General features: G+C 38.5%; 1 protein-coding gene across 8 annotated transcripts in view; it reads right to left on the reverse strand.

Annotated features, from left to right (window-relative positions):
* Nucleotides 1–2152: 2152 nt before the first annotated feature.
* LOC136754927 (tight junction protein ZO-2) overlaps nt 2153–22803 on the reverse strand; it is a 55287-nt gene continuing 34636 nt past the window's right edge. For 7 of the 8 annotated variants that reach the window (XM_066711192.1, XM_066711190.1, XM_066711191.1 and 4 more), the window contains 22 exons: nt 21850–21903; nt 20274–20398; nt 19668–19770; nt 18866–19481; nt 17756–17859; nt 16319–16472; nt 13407–13518; nt 12899–13026; nt 12183–12246; nt 10851–11001; nt 10010–10118; nt 8760–8979; nt 8116–8300; nt 7545–7640; nt 7353–7432; nt 6878–7088; nt 6623–6723; nt 5795–6016; nt 5311–5421; nt 4185–4523; nt 4007–4092; nt 2153–3237 (listed from right to left, as the gene is read on the reverse strand). In XM_066711192.1, coding sequence (XP_066567289.1) covers nt 3069–3237; nt 4007–4092; nt 4185–4523; nt 5311–5421; nt 5795–6016; nt 6623–6723; nt 6878–7088; nt 7353–7432; nt 7545–7640; nt 8116–8300; nt 8760–8979; nt 10010–10118; nt 10851–11001; nt 12183–12246; nt 12899–13026; nt 13407–13518; nt 16319–16472; nt 17756–17859; nt 18866–19481; nt 19668–19770; nt 20274–20398; nt 21850–21894 — 3531 coding nt within the window. In that variant the 5' untranslated portion in view covers nt 21895–21903 and the 3' untranslated portion in view covers nt 2153–3068. Of the gene's footprint in view, nt 3238–4006; nt 4093–4184; nt 4524–5310; nt 5422–5794; nt 6017–6622; nt 6724–6877; nt 7089–7352; nt 7433–7544; nt 7641–8115; nt 8301–8759; nt 8980–10009; nt 10119–10850; nt 11002–12182; nt 12247–12898; nt 13027–13406; nt 13519–15431; nt 15605–16318; nt 16473–17755; nt 17860–18865; nt 19482–19667; nt 19771–20273; nt 20399–21849; nt 21904–22803 lie in introns of those variants that run through there. The other variant, XM_066711194.1, reaches the window with a different exon arrangement.

Raw genomic sequence — 22803 nt, forward strand, 5'->3', positions numbered from 1 at the left:
TGTTACAATTAGCTGGCAGTGAAAAATGGTACATTAGCAAGAAGACTATCATATTTATTTAATCTGATTCTTTCCCCTCCAGATATCCTTCTTCATAATGTATGGTAGGCAGGAGGCAACATCTAGTTCTGCCAACATTAACCTTTATGTACAGCTCACTCGAGCAAGGTGTGCTGTGATGTGCCAGCACGTTGCGGTGGTGACGGGGGTCACAGGCAGCCGGGTAGCAGCTCTCTTGGCATGTATCTCCGAGTGCTTTCACTAACCTCGTGACATTGTGCATCTTCAGAAACGCAAGGTTGCAAAGCAGAAGAAAAAAAGCAACTTTCAATTTAGGTGCAGCCACAAAGAGACACTGCAGCTTTTAATTGCAAAGTTTGATGCTGAGGTTTATTCACAAATGACTGCATCACACTATATATCCACAATGCGAGCTCATAAGCTCAGTCTTTACATCTGTCTGATAAAATTTAAATTTGAAGCAGCTGCCAACTAGTGGATTTGAGATTTAAAATGAGATTTAAAAACTCACTTTGAGAAGTTATGGACCTCTAGATGCATCTCAAAGAATCTTCATTGTTTGTAGTATCATTTTCACACTGATTTAGGAAGGGGAGGATTTGTTGGTTATTTTAATCAAGTAGCAAACTCATTACTTTTTAACATCTATTAATAAGAGTTCAGTGCATATCTCGTAGTCTTACCTTTCAAAATGGGTAAAAAAATGTACTATGCATTTCTTTCTCTCCCTCCCTCATAAACTTATTACATTACACTAAAAACATATCATCTGTACAGTCAATTCCATCTCGAGATGTGCCAGCCAGCTGCCTAGCTGCCAAGATTGGAAGGAAGGATGCATAACCATTATTTTTTTTTAGCACATTGCAAGAGCATCATACCCAGTGCAGAATCATATAAGAGGATGTACTGACGATTATTCTAAGTGTTGGGAAAAAAAAACCTGGCATTGAATACCATTTTCAAAAGCCACACTTTTTTTTTTACACCTCTATTATTTAAACTATTAATGTACAGCAACTGAACAAAATCTACTACTCTACATTAGTTGAAGTATATAAATAAAACTGAATGTAGTCCTTGACCTCTAAAGGACCCTGTGTAAGCCTGTTTTATATCCCAGTTCTAAAATAGGCTTCAGTGATCTGGAAATACATATTCTTTGCTACTTGGAAAATCTATTTAAAGAAGTAAACACTCAAAACCACAGATTGAGTTCTATTGTAGATACAGTATACCATGTCCATTTTTATGGGATGCCATCTACTCAGATAATAACTGCTCATTATGGGATGCTATCAGGCACTATTTTTATCTTGCCCAAACAGATTGAGTGGGATTGCATCTGGCTACTTTTCTGTTGCTAGATAATGAGGGAACAAGGCATAGCAAGGTGCAAAAGGAATTTTAAATCCCCAGAACAGCGCTTTTAACTTTCTAGAAAAACACCAGGGACAAATTAATTTTAAAATGCATCCCTTGGCATTTATATCATTACCCAGCATCATAATGGAGAACATGCAGCAAGGCATTCAAGACAGAAAACAGGAGACACTTCTTCACACAGAGAGTTGTCACAATCTGGAACAAACTCCCCAGCGATGTGGCTGAAGCTGAACATTTTGGAACATTTAAAAATAGACTGGATAGGATCCTTGGATCACTTAGATATTAATGGACACCAAATGAGCACAATGGGTCGAATGGCCTCCTCTCGTTTGTAAACTTTCTTATGTTCTTAAATTCTTTTCCATAAACCTGTCCTTCTTTTTCCCATAATTTCTAAATCAGCATGTTATTGTTAATTGGGGGGGGGGGGGGGAGTTCTTACAGCACAGTGATAAGCAAAGCAGAGGTCAGGGATCAATATAATTTTTTACTCCCCCCACCTCTTTTTTCCATGCAGGAACTGGAGAACTAATGGAGAATGGAGAACAGTGGTATAAAAGGATACATGTCACACAAACCTTACTTACCTTACTTTGCAGACAAATTTATAGGAGGAAGAAACTTATTTTCTCTTTGGAAAGACCATATCGTAACTGTAGTACCATGAACTATGGAATCCTAAAACTTTAAACTTTTTTTTGCAATTTTAGCCCATTACAATGAAAAACGTAACTCATAACTGTAATGTTAAGTTAAAGATTTATTTTATTTGGTGTTGTAAAGTGAAACCTCCAAAGATACACCTGTAACCAGAGCACGTGCTCTAGTTTTAAACATGCTGTATTATACAAACACAGTGGCTGCCTTGAATTAAACTGTAGCACTTATATACATACATGTGAGTAAATCAAGTTACAAGAATCAAGCAAGTGTAAAACATTCAAGTGTGTGCAACTGGAAAAACAAAATTAAATCAATCATACCTTTAATAGTCACATACTTTACCCAACCTTTGTTTTAGAAACTTTATACAATACATTACTTTTTGCTGTTAATATGCTGCTTACAAAACATGGAATATACTGTATTTAGGTATGGAAGTAACTATATTTTGCCCTTTGATCACTTCAATTTGTCAATTTGTTTCCCCATCTTGCACACCACAGTGTTACCCATAAAGAAAAGGCACTTTTAAGTTGAACAATATTCCAGTGTATTTTACAGTATATTTGAGCATGGTCAAAAAGGCAGAAATACGCAGGTGAGAAAATAGTTAAAGACTACTGGTGACATATATAAAATAATTCACAGAACTTAGTCTAGGATGAATAACGCAATGAGGAAAATGGGAGGGGTAATTTGGATTCATAGTAAATTAATATTCATTACAGGCTTTGGTTTTTAATACAACGAAAACAAATGGAAATCATTTTACGGTAAAATCAAGACTACTATTTTTGCATAGGCAAGGGCAAAAAAAAAGTTCCTGATGAAAAAGACAAAAGGTTGAGATCCCATCCAAATGGACAGATAATTGAACTTCTTTGAAGCAAAAGCAAGAATTACTTAAAAGCGAGAAGGCTTCCAAGTCAGCTCTGTCATGTGCCGGGAGCCTCCCCGTGGAATGATGCTGCGAGGTTCCTCTGGGACAGCCCTTTTCACAGCTCAGTGTCTTTGTATTTCTGTGGGTTGGCATAGAGGCCTCGTTTGGTCTGGTCTGCCAGCTGCTTGCGGTAGTCCTCTTCCTCTTCGTCGCTGTGGTAGTATGTCTGGCTTTCGGAGTACGGCTTTGAGGGAGGGGTCTGAGGTTCTGGCCTGGAGCTGGAACTGAACAGACAGCGTTTATCCATTAGCTGAAAAGCCCAACCGGTTTACAGAGAGATGTTTATGAAGAACCAATGACAACTCAATCTGCCCTTTCACTGGATGCACAACAAATAAGGAACCAGAGCATCAGTAAGGTAATGGTTTCTTTAAAAGGTTGGAATCATGGGTTTATTATTTTATAACCTCCAAATGTTCATCAGCTGGATTGACCAGTATGACCCCCATCCGAGTAGGGGAGAGATTAAAACATACATGTATCCTCTGTAGTACACACTGTCAGGCCATCTGTTTTTTACGCTGCAAGCCCACAGATCAAATAGCCGAGCTCATGAATCTGAAAGAGGCTCTAAGCACCTGGGCACCTGTGTCACATGGCAAGCTGAAAAAGTGCAGGCCGGCTCCAAATGCTCTAAGCACCTGGGCACCTGTGTCACATGGCAAGCTGAAAAAATGCAGGCCGGCTCCAAATCCACTAAACCCTGGCAGTGTGTGCCCCTCTGTGAAATCCTGGTTAGTCAGACAATAATATAACAAGTCTGCAGCCATCCATCTCAGGACTACAGAGCCCAACCTGGACATGTAGTGAAGGCCTTAACTGGTCAATCTACTTGAGAGGCCCAGCTGGTAAATGGTTTAAAGAAGTTTATAACATTTTGGGATTTCATGCAGTGGGGATTTAGTTATTTATCTAATATTTTATCCTCCTCACACGAAAGATTGATGTTCTGTTACAAGCTCCTGTCTAAATCTCAAATGTCAGCTTTCTTACCCTATCGGTTGCGGTCTGTTGTGGTCCGGCTTCTGCGTTTTAATAGGGACAGCATAGATATCAGGATGTTTCTGAGCTATTTCCACCTGAAGAAAATGGAAACAGAAAATGATGAGACTTATGTTATTTGAGCGTACATTCCTGAACTAATGTGATCAATGACAGTGAACTCACTGACCCTTGCGTTCTGCGCTTCCTGCAGCTCCAGAATCCTCTGTGCTCGTGCGAGGTGGTCCATCTTCTCAAAGACCTTGACTTTCCCCAGCACAGACTTTCCCACGGGGTCTTCTGTGACCACATCCTCTTCCTCCTTGGGGGGCTGGCTTTCAGGGGCTCCTCTAGGGCCTCGCCCTGTGAAGGAGGGCTTAAGAGCCACGGGCGGGGGCTGGGGCTTCCCCGTGTATGCGTCATGGCTACGGGCAAGGTCGCTGCTCGCGGGGCTGCTGGAGTGTGAGTCGTAGCTCCGGGTTGAATCGTAATGAGGCCGGGTGGTTTCCTCTCTCTGCATGAGCTTCGCCTGCAACATGGCAGTGGTTAAGAGATACAGCATTCGTATTGGTTACTCTTTCTAGCTTTTGCTTTTATTGCTTCTGTATTATTTTATTATTATTATTTTCTTTTTTATTTCTTGGCAGACGCCCTTATCCAGGGCGACTTACAACATAAGTGCAAAAATAGAGAAGTACAAGGCATCAATCATTACAAATTCAACTTAGCTAAAACATAGCAATTCAAAATAATACATTTTACAAATTCCAATTACAATTTACACAAGTACAGTACATAGTACTGTACATAGGACAGATGCTTACTCTGTAATACAAAATAAAATCTAATGAGAAAATAGAAAGATAAGCTGTTATAAAGCTATATAGGATTGATTACAATAAACTTTAGTGCACTTCCTTAACTTGCTTGTTACTTGTTGACTAAGTGTCATTTCATATGCATTTAATCTTGCACTTTTAGTTGCCTTAATTGTAAATGCCTCCATATTTTTGATAATTATGCCAGCTTTGTCCCCACTGCATGGACCACTAATATAAATATCATTGCATTTCTGCTGGCACTTGAACTTCCCCAGTACAGAATCATGGACTGGGTTTCATATCAAGTTTAAAGGACTTCTATTAAGACCACATCATACAAAGTCATTTTTGCTCATTTGTAACATGTTTTGCATAACTTTGTATACTGTGATATGTGCATCTGCTAAACAATACATACATGCATGCATGCATGCATACATACATACATACATGCATACATACGCTTTTGTTTTTGTCCAGAGAAAATGCTCTCACCTTGGGAGGCTCAGGGACGAATGAGGGAGGGGGGCTGGAGTCTCTCAGCACCTCTCTGCTCCCAGCTTTCCGTATGCGTCCCCTGGGCTCCGGACTGGGCCGGCGCAGGTTCTGAAACAAAAGGGGGAAGTGAGTTGCACAGCATCAAAGAATAATTACTAATCCAAAGCATGAAAAACAATCCTTAGTAACGCCTGCATTGTATAACCTTATGATCATAACATTTTGGGCTTTGTGTTTGCAATGCCATATTTGAACTGCAGAGGGCAGTAGAGCTTCTTCAGAATTTCAGACTGATTTAAGAACCAGTATTATTTGATAATCATTGATAATAGGAACCAGATATTTAAAACAAAAACAAATTAGCACTGATTTTATTGAACACTGTTAGAGATCCTTCTGGGAAATGTTTACGTTTAAAAATAAGTTTTCTGGTTCTGATCAAACACAATTGGCCCCCCCCTCAAGTGGTTTGCTCTCATACCTCCTCAGCAGCGACGGGCTCTGAGGAACGGCTGATAGCAGAGACCTGGGGCTCCTCCATGCCCTCGTCCAGCTCGTTGTCAGTGTAGGCCCCACCCTCGTCGGCTGTGTCATCGTAGTCGCTGGTCAATCTGCTGTCAACGCTCAGGTAGTCGGCACTCATGGCAGACAGGTAGGATATGCGGTCGTCATGAAGGTCCAGGACCTCCTCCGTCCCGTCCAGCTAAAAGAGACACATGATGGATCTTTGTAAAAAGAAGCAAAAAACAGACAAAAAGCAAGCTGTAGACCACAACCCACTGAAGCTCTTGTACACCATCTAAATGCAAAGATGCAGGGCCGTGACTCCATTTTGAATTTGATTGCTCAGGGACTGACATAAAATGTTGGTAGTCTTGCAACGGAAAGGAAAGGAAGACAATTTCAGACGATTCAAAATAAATTGTCCACATGGTTGATTTGTACACATTCAATGAAGCAAAGTCTTTGAAGCAAAACTGACCTGATTTAAATCCTGATGGAGCCATCACACACATCTTACTTTGAAAGTAAAGTAAAATGGCAAAGCAAATGGCTAAATTTTCCCTATTATCATCTGGATTACTCTTATCCTATTAGAACTTAATCATGAAAAACTGATATACAATAATTCTATGAGCTAAACTGTCAATTATATAAATAAAATGGGATATAAATAAAAATCCATGTTTTTTTCTGTATAGTTATGGAGAGATATAAATGTCACATGAATGCATTACACATTTGCATCAAATTAAGAATTAAAAGAATACGAATAAGCATGTATGTATAAATGCTAAATGCAGATTACCTTTCCTTCAGACACCCAAACAGGTAGAGCTTGTTGTTCCCTAATTGAGTCCTTAACACTGCCATACCATGCATCATTGGCTGAATTCAAATCAATGACGGCTGCAGCGATTGGAGAGAAGAGAACAGGAAGATAGGTTAGGGCAGGCGACATTACTGTGCATTCAGGCAATTAACATTTACAGAACATGCAAAATAGCGATGGTGGATGAATGTTTCATATAAAGTTAATTTACAGGTGACAGAACGCACACACCTGTGAAGAGGTGAGAGGTGGTTTTCTTCAGTTTCATGGCCTGTTCGTAGAGCTTGCGAGCACTCCGGGTTGATCCCTGCATCACTCTGTTTCTCATGGTTTTTACTCCCTGCTTACTGTCTGGGTTGAAGAAAATCACAATGGGGTACCACTGTGTGTAGTTCAGCAAGTCGACAGCCTTGGGAGTCACATCCAGCAAAGCATGTTTGTCCTAGTTTACAAAAAACAAAAAAAAACAAAAACATTTGTTAAACATTAGGGAACACAAAACAAGTTCAAATAAAAACCATACCATGTTTGCAATAAATTACTTTAGAGGACAGAGGAAATTAAATAATAAAAACAGTCATAAGAGGAAGTTATACAAATCCGTATACTTCTGGTACAGTACAAAACATTTTCCAGTTTAATGAATTGATCAAAACTACCACCATATTAATGATTCCTGTAACAGACCTCCAAAGGCCTTGATTACCTGTTCAATGATCTGTCTGATTGTGTTCAGTCGTACCACACCCGAAGATTTCTCTGTCCCCGCATCTTTGGGCTCAGTTTCTGGAAAGTCATAAACGAGTCACTGATATGAAGCAGTACTTCTACTTCTACATATTTCTAATTTGCATTAACTGACTACTTGATGATGAGACACAGTTAAAGGCCTACTTACTAGCCACCACAAATTCATCAGGAAGTTCTGCAGCCAGTTTCTCATTCGCTGCATCAGCAATTGGACCAAACAGAACCACAGGCCTCCTGAAACCAGCTGTCATGAAACACAAACAGTGTCTCAACAAGAATCGTTCAGTAATTAACCAGTTTGTTTCTAATTTAAACAAAGAAGAGCTATTAATCAACACACTTAATAAAAAAGTAAATACCAAAGAGATATTCAAATGTGAAGTGTTTGGGATGGATATGAAACTGAAAGGAGTGCCTAGATTTTACAGCAGTAAACTACATCAGATGATGACCCAAAAGAAGCTTGAATTACAACTTCAGCACAGTGAAACAAAGGGCTAGAAACTAAATAGATATAACACTGGGAATGACAGAGTTATACCAGGTAAACTGCCTGTCACTCATGTCGCTTTAATCTAGTATAGTATATTATCTTTAAACGTGGGGTCACTTATGTTATCCACCTGCAGAATGTGTGCTTGTACTGCCATGTTATCGTTTTCCCAGTGGAGTTTGGTAGGTTTATCAAACAGTGGGGCAGTACGTGTAAAGAGACCCACCCTCTCTCAAAACAACTCTCTCGTAGGCTGGGAAGCGGGTGCTGACAGGGGCAGCACTCAGGTCTTCCCGACTCTTCCTCAGGTCCTTCTTCTTCGCCGCTCTCTGTCCTCGCAGCCTCCAGAAATCCCCACGGTCGTTGGCTGATCCTTTATGGGCATTCTGGACATTGGCCATCTGATCGGCTCTAACAAAGAGTTGAGGGGAAGACGGCATTTTGACTAATTTGACTAATCTGAGGCCATCTGCAGACCATCAAAACACATCAAGATTCAGTCTGAAGAGCCTACCTGGCCAAGAAAAAAAATACTAGTAAGCTGATTGACAACCACTCCCTTATGCATACTTTGGGCCATTTATTAGGAATAGGATTCACATAAGATTATTTGGAGGCACTCATTTTGTATTTAAAGTTGTCCTTTTCATGGCTTTCAAATTGTGTGTGTGTGTGTGTATGCAATTCAAAAGCCCATTCAAAATAAAAATATTCCTACTTTTAGAATCATATATAATCTTGATGTAATTGCATGTAAATGTAATGATATAAGAATCTCAAATTAACATACAATCCTGTTAATGTGAACAGGACAAGCCCCTTGACAATCGTAAGCTTGGTCAGTGAAGAGAGTTGCTATCTGTGAATTACCGGCTTTTGTTAGGAATGATCCCCTTCTCTTGCAGCTGGTTGTCTTTTCCAGTTCTTACTGCCAGCCAGTTCCCCAGCTTGCCATCATACAAGGTATCCACCACTTTGAATATGTCCCCTCGGGTGAAGCCCAGGCTCTGCGGAGTCTCCTTGTCATATTCAAAGTGCGTCCTGATGAAGAAGGAATCTCCCCGGCCAGAGGACAGGATGTCTTTGTAGACTGGAAAGGAGGAAACGTGGAAAGTGACATGTAAAATAAAAAAAGTGTTTTACGTAAGTAACACTAGTTCAATTTTTTGTTGGTATATCCCTCTGCAAAAATCAAACCATTTTCTTGATTATCAAATGTACCACCATGAAAATATTTTCTAAAATGCTTCTTCAACCCAGAAAGCACTTGTTCATAAACCTGTCCAGATTCTGCTCACTGTCTAATCAACTGACAGCTACCCTCTGATGAAGTAAGCCGTTTCTACTTAAATTACCAGGGCTTTACTTATTGGAGACGTAATGACTAGCACTTGAGCTTGAGCTGGTTAAACACCAGAGTCTTCAATCAACTGGCTGATGCAACGCTGTTCTGCAGGATGTTTCCCACGCCTGTTTCAGGCTGATTTGTTTCAGCAGCAGTGCCGGGGAGTGGACAGTCATCCCCCCTGGGGCCACGCTCTGTCCCACAGAGCCACTCACAGAGCACCAGTAACAGCAGAGGTCAGAGGAAGCCTGCAGCATCGCATAGGTCACCTCCTGACGGGAGGCATAGCTAAAACCGGGGGCCCTACAAATTCAACACTCGCTCAAACTGCTGACCCGCGTCTTCACAGTTGCACAGAGTTTGACTTGCAAACAGCTTAAAAATGAGCATAAAAAGGTTTCAATCTTGAAGAGGATTTCCCTTACTCCCTGTCTTCAAGGGTACAGATTCATCATCCATTTAAAACAGAGGCTCAGATATAATAGATAGCAGTACTGCCCTTATATGCCACCGTGTTTTCTAGATTTATTTTCCTGCTGCTGACAACATAGATAGTAGTTTCATGTTACACCAGTGTTATTTTTTATATCATCAGATAAAATGTGTAAATCACTGTACTATATATATATTATCTAGTACCATACATTGAGACAAGTCAACCCCAGATCATTGGTAATTAATATAAACTGTAAGTCATCTGTTAATGGTTGTTGTATACTAAAGAGGAAACGAGCCCTGCATTATGAAAAAAAAATAAGTTGTTCTGATCACATACCTTCCGACTTGTTTTGTGCCAGTATGGTCACATCGTCACCTTTGGGGATCTCCAGCAGGTACAGCACAGCTTCCTCACGGACGAGGCCTCTGAAGTCAATGTTATTTACCTGAATAGGACAAGACCAGTCTGTTAGTCTGGAGAGCAGAGTTTTATAATTTAGATAAGGAAAACATTTGATTGCTACAAGTCTAAGAAGATTAATAGATGAAAAATGTGGTGAAAAACCCCTTTAGACCAAAGCAACATTTTGGCCTACCTGCCTAGTATCGCTAATTACAAACTTTGACTATATTGTGGTTTTATTATTCATGAGTAAGACAAAGTTCTTTCTGACAATAGAATTAAACCACAAGTACAAGTTTGCAATTCAAGGACAGGGCAAGGTTTTGCTTTTGTCTAGGCCCAGAGCTCTGTCATATTCAAATGAACAGCCACCACACAATGTTATTATGTAATTGTTCACATAGCACAAGACTTGGCCTTGTACATAACTGTCAGTCAAACAGAAAACTGAATCATATCATGGGGTGTAGAAATGCCATTGAAAAACAGTTTTTGACAAGCTGATGTCTGCACAAACTTTCTCCAATAAATATTTTAGCAAGTTAGTTTGTGTGAAAGCCACAAAAACAAATCCATGTCAAACTGAGAATTTAGTGAATGCTGTTCTGTGGATTCCACTTTCATCTGGCAGGTCATGTCCCAAGGTGCTGATCTCCCTCTGGAAATGCAATATTGCCCATTTGACTGAGGCCTTACTGCAAGGTGGTTTGCTAGCCGGGGTACAGAGCCCTGTATGTGTGTGTTGATGGCTGTGTGTGACTAATGTTCCCTTCACCTTGAGGATCTGATCCCCTGTGCGCAACCCCTCTTGTTCTGCCGGGCTGCCATCCTGCACCCCTGCGATGAAGATCCCCACATCGTTGCCTCCTGCCAGGCGAAGGCCAACACTGTCGCCCTTCTTGAAATTCACCATGACAGTGTTGGGCCTGCAGGGGAATTCAAAATGAATCATGAAGGATTTTAAGTAATGCAAATATTACATTCATTAAAATTACTTTTTTTTTTTTATTATTTAAAAGGTGTTTTACAAAAAAGTGTTTTGCCACTGATGTATAAATCTCCAAGGTGTTTCCTGTGAAGTATATCATACTATACAAAATATTAACCCTTATTAAAAAAAGATAAAAGATCAACAATCCCCTTCACCCTGCTTAACTTTATTTTAGAGGAAACAATTTACATGTGATGTGTAAACATCCAAAGGCTATAAGTTTAACTCTGAACATCAGTCTGATCAAATTAGAAATGAATATTCCTCCAGCTCAGAGGACAGCTGGTTTCGGGGAAAGATGTTAATATCACTCAAAAACATCAGCAACAGGAACAGGTGATGCTGGAGACTGTTTTACATTTGAGTATCTATTGAAATTTATAATAACAAATTGCCATCCAAAAGCAATAGAGTAAAAGAAAACTCTCGAAAAGATCTATTAATCTAAGACTTTAGGTTTTGGGCATTTATTTCTACTTGTTTACTTCTACTAGGTTAAATATAATTCAGCCTTGTCTTAAAAAATTAAACATTACAAAGTGAGAAGATTCATATTTTATAATTTAACAGATTTATTGGATTGGTTCCAGGTCAGACTGTTTCCTCAGCTTGCTGCACGACAGTGAACTTTGACCAGTGACTCTCAGTGTTATCGGATGGCTACATTAGTCTTCGCTATAGTGCTTAGCACTATGGACATTCAGTATGAAAACAAGTAGATGATTTGATAGTGCATTTATCTGAGGAAACATGTTACAGTTGTCCTGTGCTAGTAAGAGCATCTCAGCGATGTCTGGAGCCACTTAAAAGCAAACCCTATACATATGACAGTTAATTAATAGAACTGTGTGATTATTATTGAAATAATAAATGTCTTCTCAATGACAAGAAACATGCAAATTTAGTTCCTTTCTCTTAGTGTTGAGCAGTTTATGTTTAGTAGACACAGGTGTGTCCTGTACAGGTGGACAAGCCATAAATTAAGACAAATTAGATGTTTCTCTTCTTTCTTTGTTGATTACATTTAGTTCTGAAAACACGGACAGAAAACTGTTCAACATGTTTGGTGCAAAATGTCAAGAACCCTCTGATTTCTGTAATAACTGAGAAACTCACCCATATATCTCTTCATCTTCAGGACTGGGAAGCAGAAGAATTTTGGGGGCTGTATTTACTGGAGCTGCAAAACATAATTAAAACTAATTTGAAAAATTATAATTGCTGTTGAGCTTGCTGCAGGAGTTAATCTGTTGTAGGCACTGAAGGTAATGCAAGTCTTTTTTTCTCTACATGACATATTTCTTGGAGTTATCTGTAGAATTCCTATTGCAATTAGTAATATAAAATAAAAGGCCTGAACTGATATGAAGTCATTAACGGTCCAATTATTTTTTCAAAGCAGACGATAGTTATAGCTAAAAATCTCTATACAATGTTTTCAGTAAATGTGAACACACTAATGACTGGAGTCCTTATTATTATGGTGACTTTCATGCATACATGCAACATATATAAATTACTGTCAGGTGGATACACTTCTTGGTAACCCAAAAACAACAGTAGGAATCATTGAATGTATATCATTAGATATACTAGATCTGTTATGAAAGGCTTTCCTTGAGACATAAAGGAAACCATAAAAAACCATGATAAATGGTTAAAAGTCTAACTTGCTGAAGTTCTAATATAAAACCAGTAGGATGTGCCATGTCTGAAAATCGCACTTATGAGAAAAGCCTTTATTGGCATTGGCATTTAAGGCCAAAACAAGAAATACCGCTTCTGTTCCCCACTAGAGGCACATTTAGAAATTCAGAGGAGTGTTGATCTACCTGGTGCTGCCTCTGTCCCATGGCTCTCCTCTCTCTCCACCTCTACGGGGGCAGGCAGTAGGTCCCCAGTCACCATGAATGGTGTGGGCATCCCCCCCATCTTTGCCAGTCGGTTTGGAGGATCATCCCTTAAAAAAATATAAAAAAAATGAACAAGTTCTAAAAGTTAAATTCCTATGCTTCCTGAAAGAAGTCTTTGAAGTCCTCAACATTTTATTAAGCTGAGCTGACTGTTCAAAAAAGGGAAACTAGCAATCGGGATTTCCGTGTCGTACTCTTGACAGCAAGCTCAGGACTCATCTAGTTGTACCACTGTATCAATAATTGGGACAAGTACTGCCTTGACCCATTTAATGTGTTAGCAATTGGCACTAATTAATACATATAAAAATACAAAATGTATTTGCTATTGTTTTTGGTTTGCTTATTAATACATTTATCAGATATTGATTCCATTTCCTGGGCCTCCATTTCTAGGACAACTTGGCTATGGTGGTTTGTCAGCTACCTGGGTTTCTCTTTCAGTCTTTCGTTGGAAGAATGTGACGACAGATCAGAATGATGCGATCTCCTGTCATCTTGGGGGGAGTAAGAGCGATACGACTCAATTTCTGAGATATCTGAAAAGACAGAGGAAAGCACAGAACCATCAACAGAAAGTGGAAGCCTAAAATATTTAAACATACTTTTTATTTGCAGCAGAAAGAATTACACCCAGACAAGCAGAAAAATGTAATCCTCAAACATTAGCTTGAGGTTTCATTAATACGATTACATGTATCCTAAAGATTTGATAAAATGCTGAAAATAAAAGCAGCTGATTAAACCATTATTTTGTAAGATGACCCAAATGCAAGACTGGAAAAATATTTTGAATTGTCCTGGGAAAAACAAATGAATGAAACATGGAATTTAAAAGGCCTGTATCCTTGATTTGTAGTTGTAAGGTATTCTGTTGTTACCTTGGCTAGTTATTATTCAGAAAATTCTGTATTGTTTGAAATTCTTCTTCTGATAGCAGTTCATGGTTTTCCCAGGACAGTTCTGAGAATCAATTGCATTTTATTGTCTGCAGATGCAAAATAATGCAGCAACATTAAACCGTCAATTAAGTCTGAAGCTAAAAAAGGCAAGCAAAAGTTATTGAAAAGATTATTTGCCCCCTTAAGGACCAATGAAAATTGTGCTTAGGCAATAAATACTGGACCATACAATATTGGAGAATATTTTTCTGTTCATCAATACACTGCATCTTCAAGTAATTCCACTACAGTTCTTTAATCTTTAAAAATATGTATGGATTCAGGAATGAAAGATGTTCAAATGAATTGGTCTTTAAAGGTCTGAAATGATAGGAAATGAACCACACATGCAATATATCAGAGTATTAAGGATGATGAGGACCAAGCATGTGTGAAACATACATTGACATTGGCACTAACTCCATTGTTCAATGTAAATCCATTATTATTATTATTATTCAAAACTACTCATGGGTGAACCATGAGGAAGTCTGACAGATTAGCGTAATGCAAACCATGTATTCTATCAGTATTGTGTTAACCCCCCACCCACAAAAACAGCCTTGAAAAGAACACTACATTGCTAATCAGAAACAAATAAATGAAGAACATAAGAACATGAAAAAATACAAATGAAGGACAAAGCAGTAGCATGAAAATCACTAGATTAAGAAATCATTAGATAAAGCTGCCAGAACGGAGGTTCATGTTTCAAAGTCTGAGCATTCAGAACTATGTGGGTCACAATGAACACAGAATGTGTCGGGGGCAAAGATGCAGCTCTTACAAATGGTCCCTTCAGCTTCGTCCACATCAGCCATTAATACTTCAGTTCAAGATTAAAAAAAGATCTAAAGAAGCTTACCTAGTTGAAAACCACCCTGCTTTTATGTGGTTTTCCTCCACTAAAATGTAAGGACTAGTCAAGTCAATTTGTTTTAGGTGGGTGAGAGCAAAACAGCATTTTGTTTTAATAAATGCACCAAGTTCATTGAAAATATTGCATGTGTATTTCTTAATATACATTTTCCTGACCTTAAACTCCCACCTTTTGTATCTTTTGAAACACATCCCTAAATTCTTTAGCATCAAAAAATGTTACATAAATATAAACCACACCCTGCTGCACAAAATTAATGTTTCAGCTATAAAAAGCATGAGATGAATGTGAAGAATGAGTCATGAAGAAAGCCTGTTCAAATCTGCTTATGTAACCCCTTGTTTAGCACACTTTTCTGCACTGCTCATGAGCACTAGTGACAGTTCTAAAGTTACTTTTGTATGCCCTATTGATCTTTAAAAAATTTGTTTTGATGTCTGTTGAAGTGGTTCGTGGTTATAGGTTTCACCAATATTTAACATGTGAACCTAAAAATGTAAGTCAGTGAAAAAAACTGAATGCATTTGACCATTGGCTATACTTTATAAAGTGTGTCTCTTAAAACTTTTTTAAATTATGACTACCTAAACATTTACTTCTCCTTTAAAAAAAAAGCACACAACAAAATAAATACTGATTAAAATAGTGCTTTATTGTTTGCAAAAAAGGTTAAAAAATAGCAAAAGAAATGCAAGACTTGTCAGCATTACACCTTTGTGGCGGCAGAGTAATTTAACAGATTAATTGCAACCAAACTGTTATGTTGTGTCTCAGGGTCCTTCAGCTAAAAGTATGACATATTATCTGTAAAAAAAGAACATAAAAACAGGATGTACTTTCTGTTAAAAAAGATCCTAAGTAATATTAAGGTTTCCATTTGTACCCTTGCTCACCGCTACAGATTATACATTAAAATGTTGTTTTCTCAAAATATAATTTTACCATTGTCGTCAGATACAGTGATTGAATTCACAGTCACTTGATAGTCTTCCTAGTTCACACAGCTACAATTGTTATCTAAATAAATACCTGATAAAAACATACTGTCTTGTCTTATTAAGGAACTGTAATCCCTTGAATATCAGTGAGTACTGATATTGTATTGCTGACTAATAGTGGTGCTATTCAAAGCTGCCAGAGTTCAGAGTAAAATAAATGACAGTGAATCCTAACAGCAGCCCTATTACATTTAAATAAAGATAGCTAAAGCAATTCATATTTTAAGAGAATTATTAATTTGTTGGTTTTCAGCATTTTATATATGTAGGAAGAGAAACGCATAAGCCAAATTGATACCAATAAATGGCACTACAGGTCAACTAGCTTCCCCGAGAACTGTGTAGCACACAGTGAAAACCTAAACAAGCAAAGTCATGAGTGTAGTGGTCATTTCCAAAATCAAAAACAAGCGTGACAATCTAAACTGGAAAGCTAAATGAGAGTCCTTCATTGTGACCCACGAGCACACATAACAGTTTACAGCCGTGTTCATCCAAAGGAAACCCCATTGCTACTCACCATCCGGTTCGGAGTCACTATCGGCCATGGCGGGAATCCTGATCAGAGTCTGCCTGTTGTCTCTCTGAACAACCAGCTGAAGTTTCCCACGTGATTTCTCTATTAACTTCCTGGCGTCGTTCAAGGAGAGGTTCTCCGTTACTGTTCCATTGATCTGGGTTGAGGGAGAAGAGCAAAATACAGGGTTTTCTACCCGAACTTTCCATTCTGGTACAACCTATTCAATGTGAACACTATTTCTGAGTGGCATAGTTCAGATCAGTGGATGACACTGAAAATGAAACCAATTTATGTTTTTTTTGTTTTTTTTCCTATGTTTTAGGTAACCTGAAATTCTTATTTTTAATCCTTTTTTTCTTAATTTGTGAAATCTGCATTGAATGTATAATCTAGGCTAATATTTCAGTCCACTCTTGTTTGCTCCTCATTATACCCTTAAGCATTGCATGCAAGATCAGTAAGACAAGCTCCCACAGGCATTATGAAGTCTGTGAAGCAGCAGACTTAACCCCTGAATAATTTCTGTACTTGCCAAGGGAGACTGCACAATGTCAAAGTACAGCAGGATCTCTCGAGTATCTCTGGCCTAATGCAGCAGCTTGGTGTAGCTCACAATACAGACTCTCCGAAATCTGACAATTTAACAGCCAACAAGGAACACTTTTCTCTTATAACTAGTAGGATTACTGATAAAATAAAACATTTATGCTTTTCCCCTCCAAAATGAGATCATTTTTTAATGAGCCAGAAACTCTGCATAATAACAATTAAATAAAAGGATGTCAAGGTTGTATCAAAGGGAAATAACACCTTACCACAGAGACTGTACTTTCTCTGGGGTAACAGTGACATTGTAGACATGAAGTGCATGTGGTCAAGTGAGTAAGTTTTTGACAGCTACATTTGAGTTAAAACGTTTTTGTTTTAGGTAAAATGGCTTCGGCAGTACACAGCCTTTTCACCTCCCCCCCAGCCTGTTCATTATAGGCATGGGAGTATAGCATGATATTTTTACCCATATATGATTATTAGTTTTAATGACATAATTTAACTAGCTTATCAACAGCTTTAAGTAACCAGTTGTACGTTTTTTTGTTGGTTTGATTTTTTCTTACTGTGGCACAGCACTTCTCATACTTACAAATGCCCTGTCAGCAACACACTGGTACAATGATTTATAGTCACAGCAGTTGAAAATATATTTTGTCCAAATTACTGTCTTGGATAGTTGTATCGCCAATTATTTGATTCATGGTTTCTTAAAACACAAAAACATTCAGCCTGGACTAGGAAAGCATTTTACTCAATAAATAATGTCTTGTGTATGCATAGTTTAAGTCTCCAAAGCATTTACTCAATAGGAATAATGTTTACTGAAAAGAAACAAAATTAACAAAAACCTTAAACAAATCTGATAAAATCAGAAATTAAGTGTACCTTAAGAATGATATCGCCTTCTTGAAGGTTGCCATCTTTGGCTGCCAGTCCTGTGCTGGTCATCTCTTTGATGAAAATCTGACTGCCCAGCCGAAGACCATATTCTACAGTAAAAGGGAAAAAAGAATGGAGTCAGTGAAAACTTTATTTCAGCCAATGCTGATATTAAGATATTACTAAAGATATTTGAACAAGCAAAGGAATTCTGATTCTATGTATTCTATGTCGTGGCAGTGTGGAGGAGTGGTTAGGGCTCTGGACTCTAGAGTGGATTGCTCCAGTAAATGCCCAACTGTATAAATGGGTAAACGTAAAAATAATGTGATATGTTGTAACAATTGTAAGTCAGCCTGGATAAGGGTAAATCGTATAATTATTATTTTTTATTTCTTGGCATCACCCTTATCCAAGGCGACTTACAACACAAGCGCAATACAAAGTACAAGAATACAGTTAAGTACAAGGCATCAAACATTACAAATTCAAATTTACATTATACATTTACATTATTATAATAATAATAATAATAATAATAATAATAATAATAAAAGTCCAACCTATAGTAAGCTGACAATCTCCTGATAACTGGAAACAAACACCAAGAATGCTCTACTTATGATCTGATGTCATGATTTACAGTTGAAGGAGGTCAATATTCAGACAAACCGAGCTCTTTGAAAATCAAGAGACCGAGGTTATGTCTAATCGTCAATTTTTATCGAGTGGCTAAGGCATCACTAATTAATGCATCATAATGCAAAAACTCAACCAGATGAGTGACATCTTAAAAAAAAAAGTTATCTAAATTTTATAATATTACAAGCAGCTTAAGTTAATAACTTGGATAAGTTGCCATCTGGGAGATCAAATATACCCTTCATATTGCACTTAAGCTAACCCCTTCTGGAAATGATTTGCTCTGCAGTATAAAATAAATATATTGTGTAGCTCTGCAGTATACAATATATTCATACTACCTTCAATTAACAGAACAATGGACAGAAAGTAGACAATGGAAAGAAAAAGAACCATATAGCTAAAGCTAGTAATTGGAGCTACACACATTACAATTAAGAAGTAACAGGGCTTTCACTGTGGCCCCAGCCCTACCTTCATTAGGCCTGTTTTTCAGCAGCAGCACGTTGACTGGTTTCTCCAGAGGCTCTCTGTCTCTGAGTCGGGTCAGCGCTGGAGAGGGGCTGCTGTCCTGCAGGTTGTCCCGGCTGTGGGCCTTCAACATCCTGTTGTCCTGCTTGGGAATGGGCCTGCGGTCTTGGCTGTGGTCCCGGCTGTAATTACGTTCAGGGCTGAGGTCGCGGTCAATGCTGCGGCCCCTGCTACGTTCCCTCCTGTAGCCTCTCTCAGGGCTGGGCTCCCTGTCCAGGGTACGGCCGCGGCTGCCATCCTTCCTGTATGCCCTGTCGGGGCTCAGGTCCCGCTCCAGGCTCCTGCCCCGGCTGTGGTCCCGGCCGTGGTCCCGGCCGTAGTCACGCCCCCGGTACTCTGGCTCCCGGTAGCCCCCACGCTCATGCTCCAAGCTGGCATCCCTTGGGTAGCCGAGGCCTCCATTACCACCGTGCCAGCCAGGGTCAGTGCGGGCACTGTACACACTCCTGCGGTCGTAGTCGTCATCGTAGTCGGCGGCATTGAACACCCGGTCTTCCACCTCGGGGGAGGGGGGGCGCTTCGTGATCTGAATAGGAACCTTGCGGGGTCTCTTCACCGTCTGGAACGAACACATGAACACACCAGTCAATGAACATATTGCATTTCCCGATTATTGATGCAACGTAAAAACAGTGACTGTGAAAATGCACTCCATTAAAACATTCTGAAGCATAAATCATTTATTAAATTTCAACTAGTTTGAAAGATCTCTGAATTTTAATTTTTAAATGAAACATTTACTTACAATTTTAGCTATTTTCCCACATTTTCTTAACTGTTGCACAGCGAATGAATGAGGCACATTGTCCATTGGAATTGTATTGACCAAAATCACACGGTCATTTTCACTGTCAGGGAGATAAAATAAAAATGTTTGTTTCATCTGAAAGGATATACAATTAAACTAGCAAACCAACTAAAATATATAACAGGGAGGCCTATATTCTGTAGTGTAACATCATGAAAAATATTAAGAGAGCTCTCATTTTCTTTACTTCATATTCAGTCAGGACTCAGAACCTCCAGATACAGAAGATTAAAAATGTTAATCATGGTTTCACAGTCTGCAATGCATGAAGAGTCCGAGTTCAGTGCTACTAGTTGCCTTACTTTCATTATTCCTGGCAACAATACAAGGCTATTATTTTTGACGTAACTGATCTATACAACCAACAGTGCTAAAAGCAAATACAATTAAACAAAAGCATAATATCAAATAATCAACTGCATGAACCTGACTACTGCTTTAAGAAATGCATCAATTAGTTTGCACAGTTAAGCCACAGGATTACATTTATTGTAAGGGAAGCTACAGTATTAATGAAAGAAATCATCAAAAAGCAGTACGTACAACAACAGCCCGTCAGCAGGGCCCCCTTGCAGCACATCCGAAATGATGATTGATGTTTCGCCATTCTCTATGTTGGGGTTGTCCCGTCCCCCAGACACTGCTATTCCAAAACCCATCTTGGAGTCCTTAATGATGGGAACAAAGAGAGGAATGATTTCTTCAGGGTCTTAAAATAAATGTTAGCCATGGACATTTGATTGATGCAGCATTGACATTAAATGTATAAATATATATAGAAATAGATTTGTTTGTATTATTATTTTTGTCGGAAAGGTAAACAAGTGCCTGAGTTGTTATAATAATTAAGGAGTGCAAGTTAATCCCAAATGCTTTATTAAATGCCAACATAAGAATGATTAAGGTAAGTTAAAAGCTTTGTGGCATTTGGCCAAATTTAAATCTACAAAGAATGAATGAAGTGAACATTAGAGTCAAACCCTTTGATAAACTGATGACACAGATGTGATGCTCTTTGCCCCCCATAGTACAGATCATCAATATTTGTGGCTAGATCATAAGCCATGCAGGATTGCGAGATCATTTTTTAAACTGGTAACCCAGATTACTGTATTGTGACCTTTATTCTCTCACAGGAACCAAAACAATAAAAGATGTAGCTCCTGATAAAAGAGTCATCATGTTTACATTGGCCCCTGAATTCCAGGAGTCAACTGTAATCATCCTGCAATTTGTCCTTTGTTGGCAGTACAGTGCTTTTTTTTCCTGGTACCAGTCTTGTGATGTTATCTTGAAATGTGATATCTAAATTGAGTCATTAAGGCTTTCTAAACAAAAAATTAAGAAGCGCTTTCATGTTATAAATAACTCAATTTTCACTTCAGTTAAATGCTGCAATTATGAATGAAGGAATTTAATCTGGGCACTGTCATTCCATTTCTCAGAAAGTAATTTCTTATGGCATGTACTTTTCGTGTTGTAAACACACTGTTCCTAAGTCACAGGTTTAACATTGGCAATAGTGTAGAGCCAAGCACCTAGTTGACAAGCATTTCAAGTGTAAAATTTAATGTGTTTGAATTGTTTTTTTTAATCCACTCAGATGTATGTAATTCCATATGAAACATAACTCCTGGCTAGAGAGGCCAATCTCCATGAACACCACCAGAAGGGAAAGAATGCAGGATCCTGCCCGACCGCTTGAGTTTAAACCGAACTGGCAGGCTCCAGCAGAGGGGTGCCTGGGGTGAAGACAGCCACCTCCTGGCGGCCAAGCAGGACTACCCAATGGTTTCGGATCGGGGATTACAACAATAATTCGCAGGAACGTTTTTTTTTCTCCATCTGCACTAAAACAATTACATCTCACAGATTTGCTGTTCTTGAACTACTGACACCTGACATCCAGATGGCTGAAATACACACGACAGTTGCTTCAGAAAAAGGCATTATCTCCGTCTGAGAGTGTTGTGCTTCTCAGAACAATCTTCAGAAGCAAGATGAAATTCTAAGAAAGACTGCAGGTCACAGATTGCTTCATAAGCAAACCACCATGTAGCAGAAGTAGCACTTTGCAACAATTATTTAAAGGCTTCTGCTTCTAGAACAAAAGGCTTACCCGTTGTAGTGGGACTGTGAACTGTTCCCATATGGTCTCCTCCATTCCTGAGGTCTGTTAAAAAATAAAAAATAACCATATTAATATATCTTTTTAAATCTATAGGCCTTTTGTATAACATATATGAACACACACAATGCTACAGGATCTATGAATAATTCACAGGTGTGCTTTTCTCAAAACATACACAAGACAATAACATCGTTTAAACACTAAAACACATGGAATTACAATGTGTTTATTTTGCACACTGCCCTGGAGACACTGAACAGGATTTCCCCATTTGCCTGTATTAACACATTTTGTGCAGTAAACATATGTAGACTTTAGATCTGTCCACACTAAATTGCTGCAACTCCACAATGTTTAGTGCAAAAAAACAGGGTTTGGAAGCATCCATGCAGTAATTACCTGGTAAAAGTAAGGCACCGAAGTCATACATACATACAGTAAATGGCAACACAAAACAAAGAGCTTTAGTTTTACCCATATAGACCCATCAACCACTGACCACAACAAGATCTAAATTTAGAAAAAGTACAAACTCCCAGGATGATTAAGTGCAACTTTGAAATGATAAAGAAAACATTTAGTTTTATTTATTTTATTTTTTTTAAAGAAGATACATTTTGCTTATATTCACAATGTAGTTTATTTAATAATGTAACACATTCCTTAAAATTGTAACTGTCAATCAATGTGGTTTGACCAATAAAGCTAAAGGTTGCTTTGAAACCAAAAGCCTTATTTCACTGTACAATTAACACAATATTTTGTAATGGGTCACGTGGTTTATACACTACTGATCAAGGAATTCGACTAGCAGAGTTCATACAATGGCTAAAAACATGAATCAGTCCCAGTTTCAAAATAAACACTGCTCATATTAATGATGAAACCTGGTGAATGCCTACTCTAAACACATTTAACAATATATCCTCTGTCTTGGAAACA

This window comes from Amia ocellicauda, chromosome 8 (assembly GCF_036373705.1).
Source record: "Amia ocellicauda isolate fAmiCal2 chromosome 8, fAmiCal2.hap1, whole genome shotgun sequence".
NCBI lineage: Eukaryota > Metazoa > Chordata > Actinopteri > Amiiformes > Amiidae > Amia > Amia ocellicauda.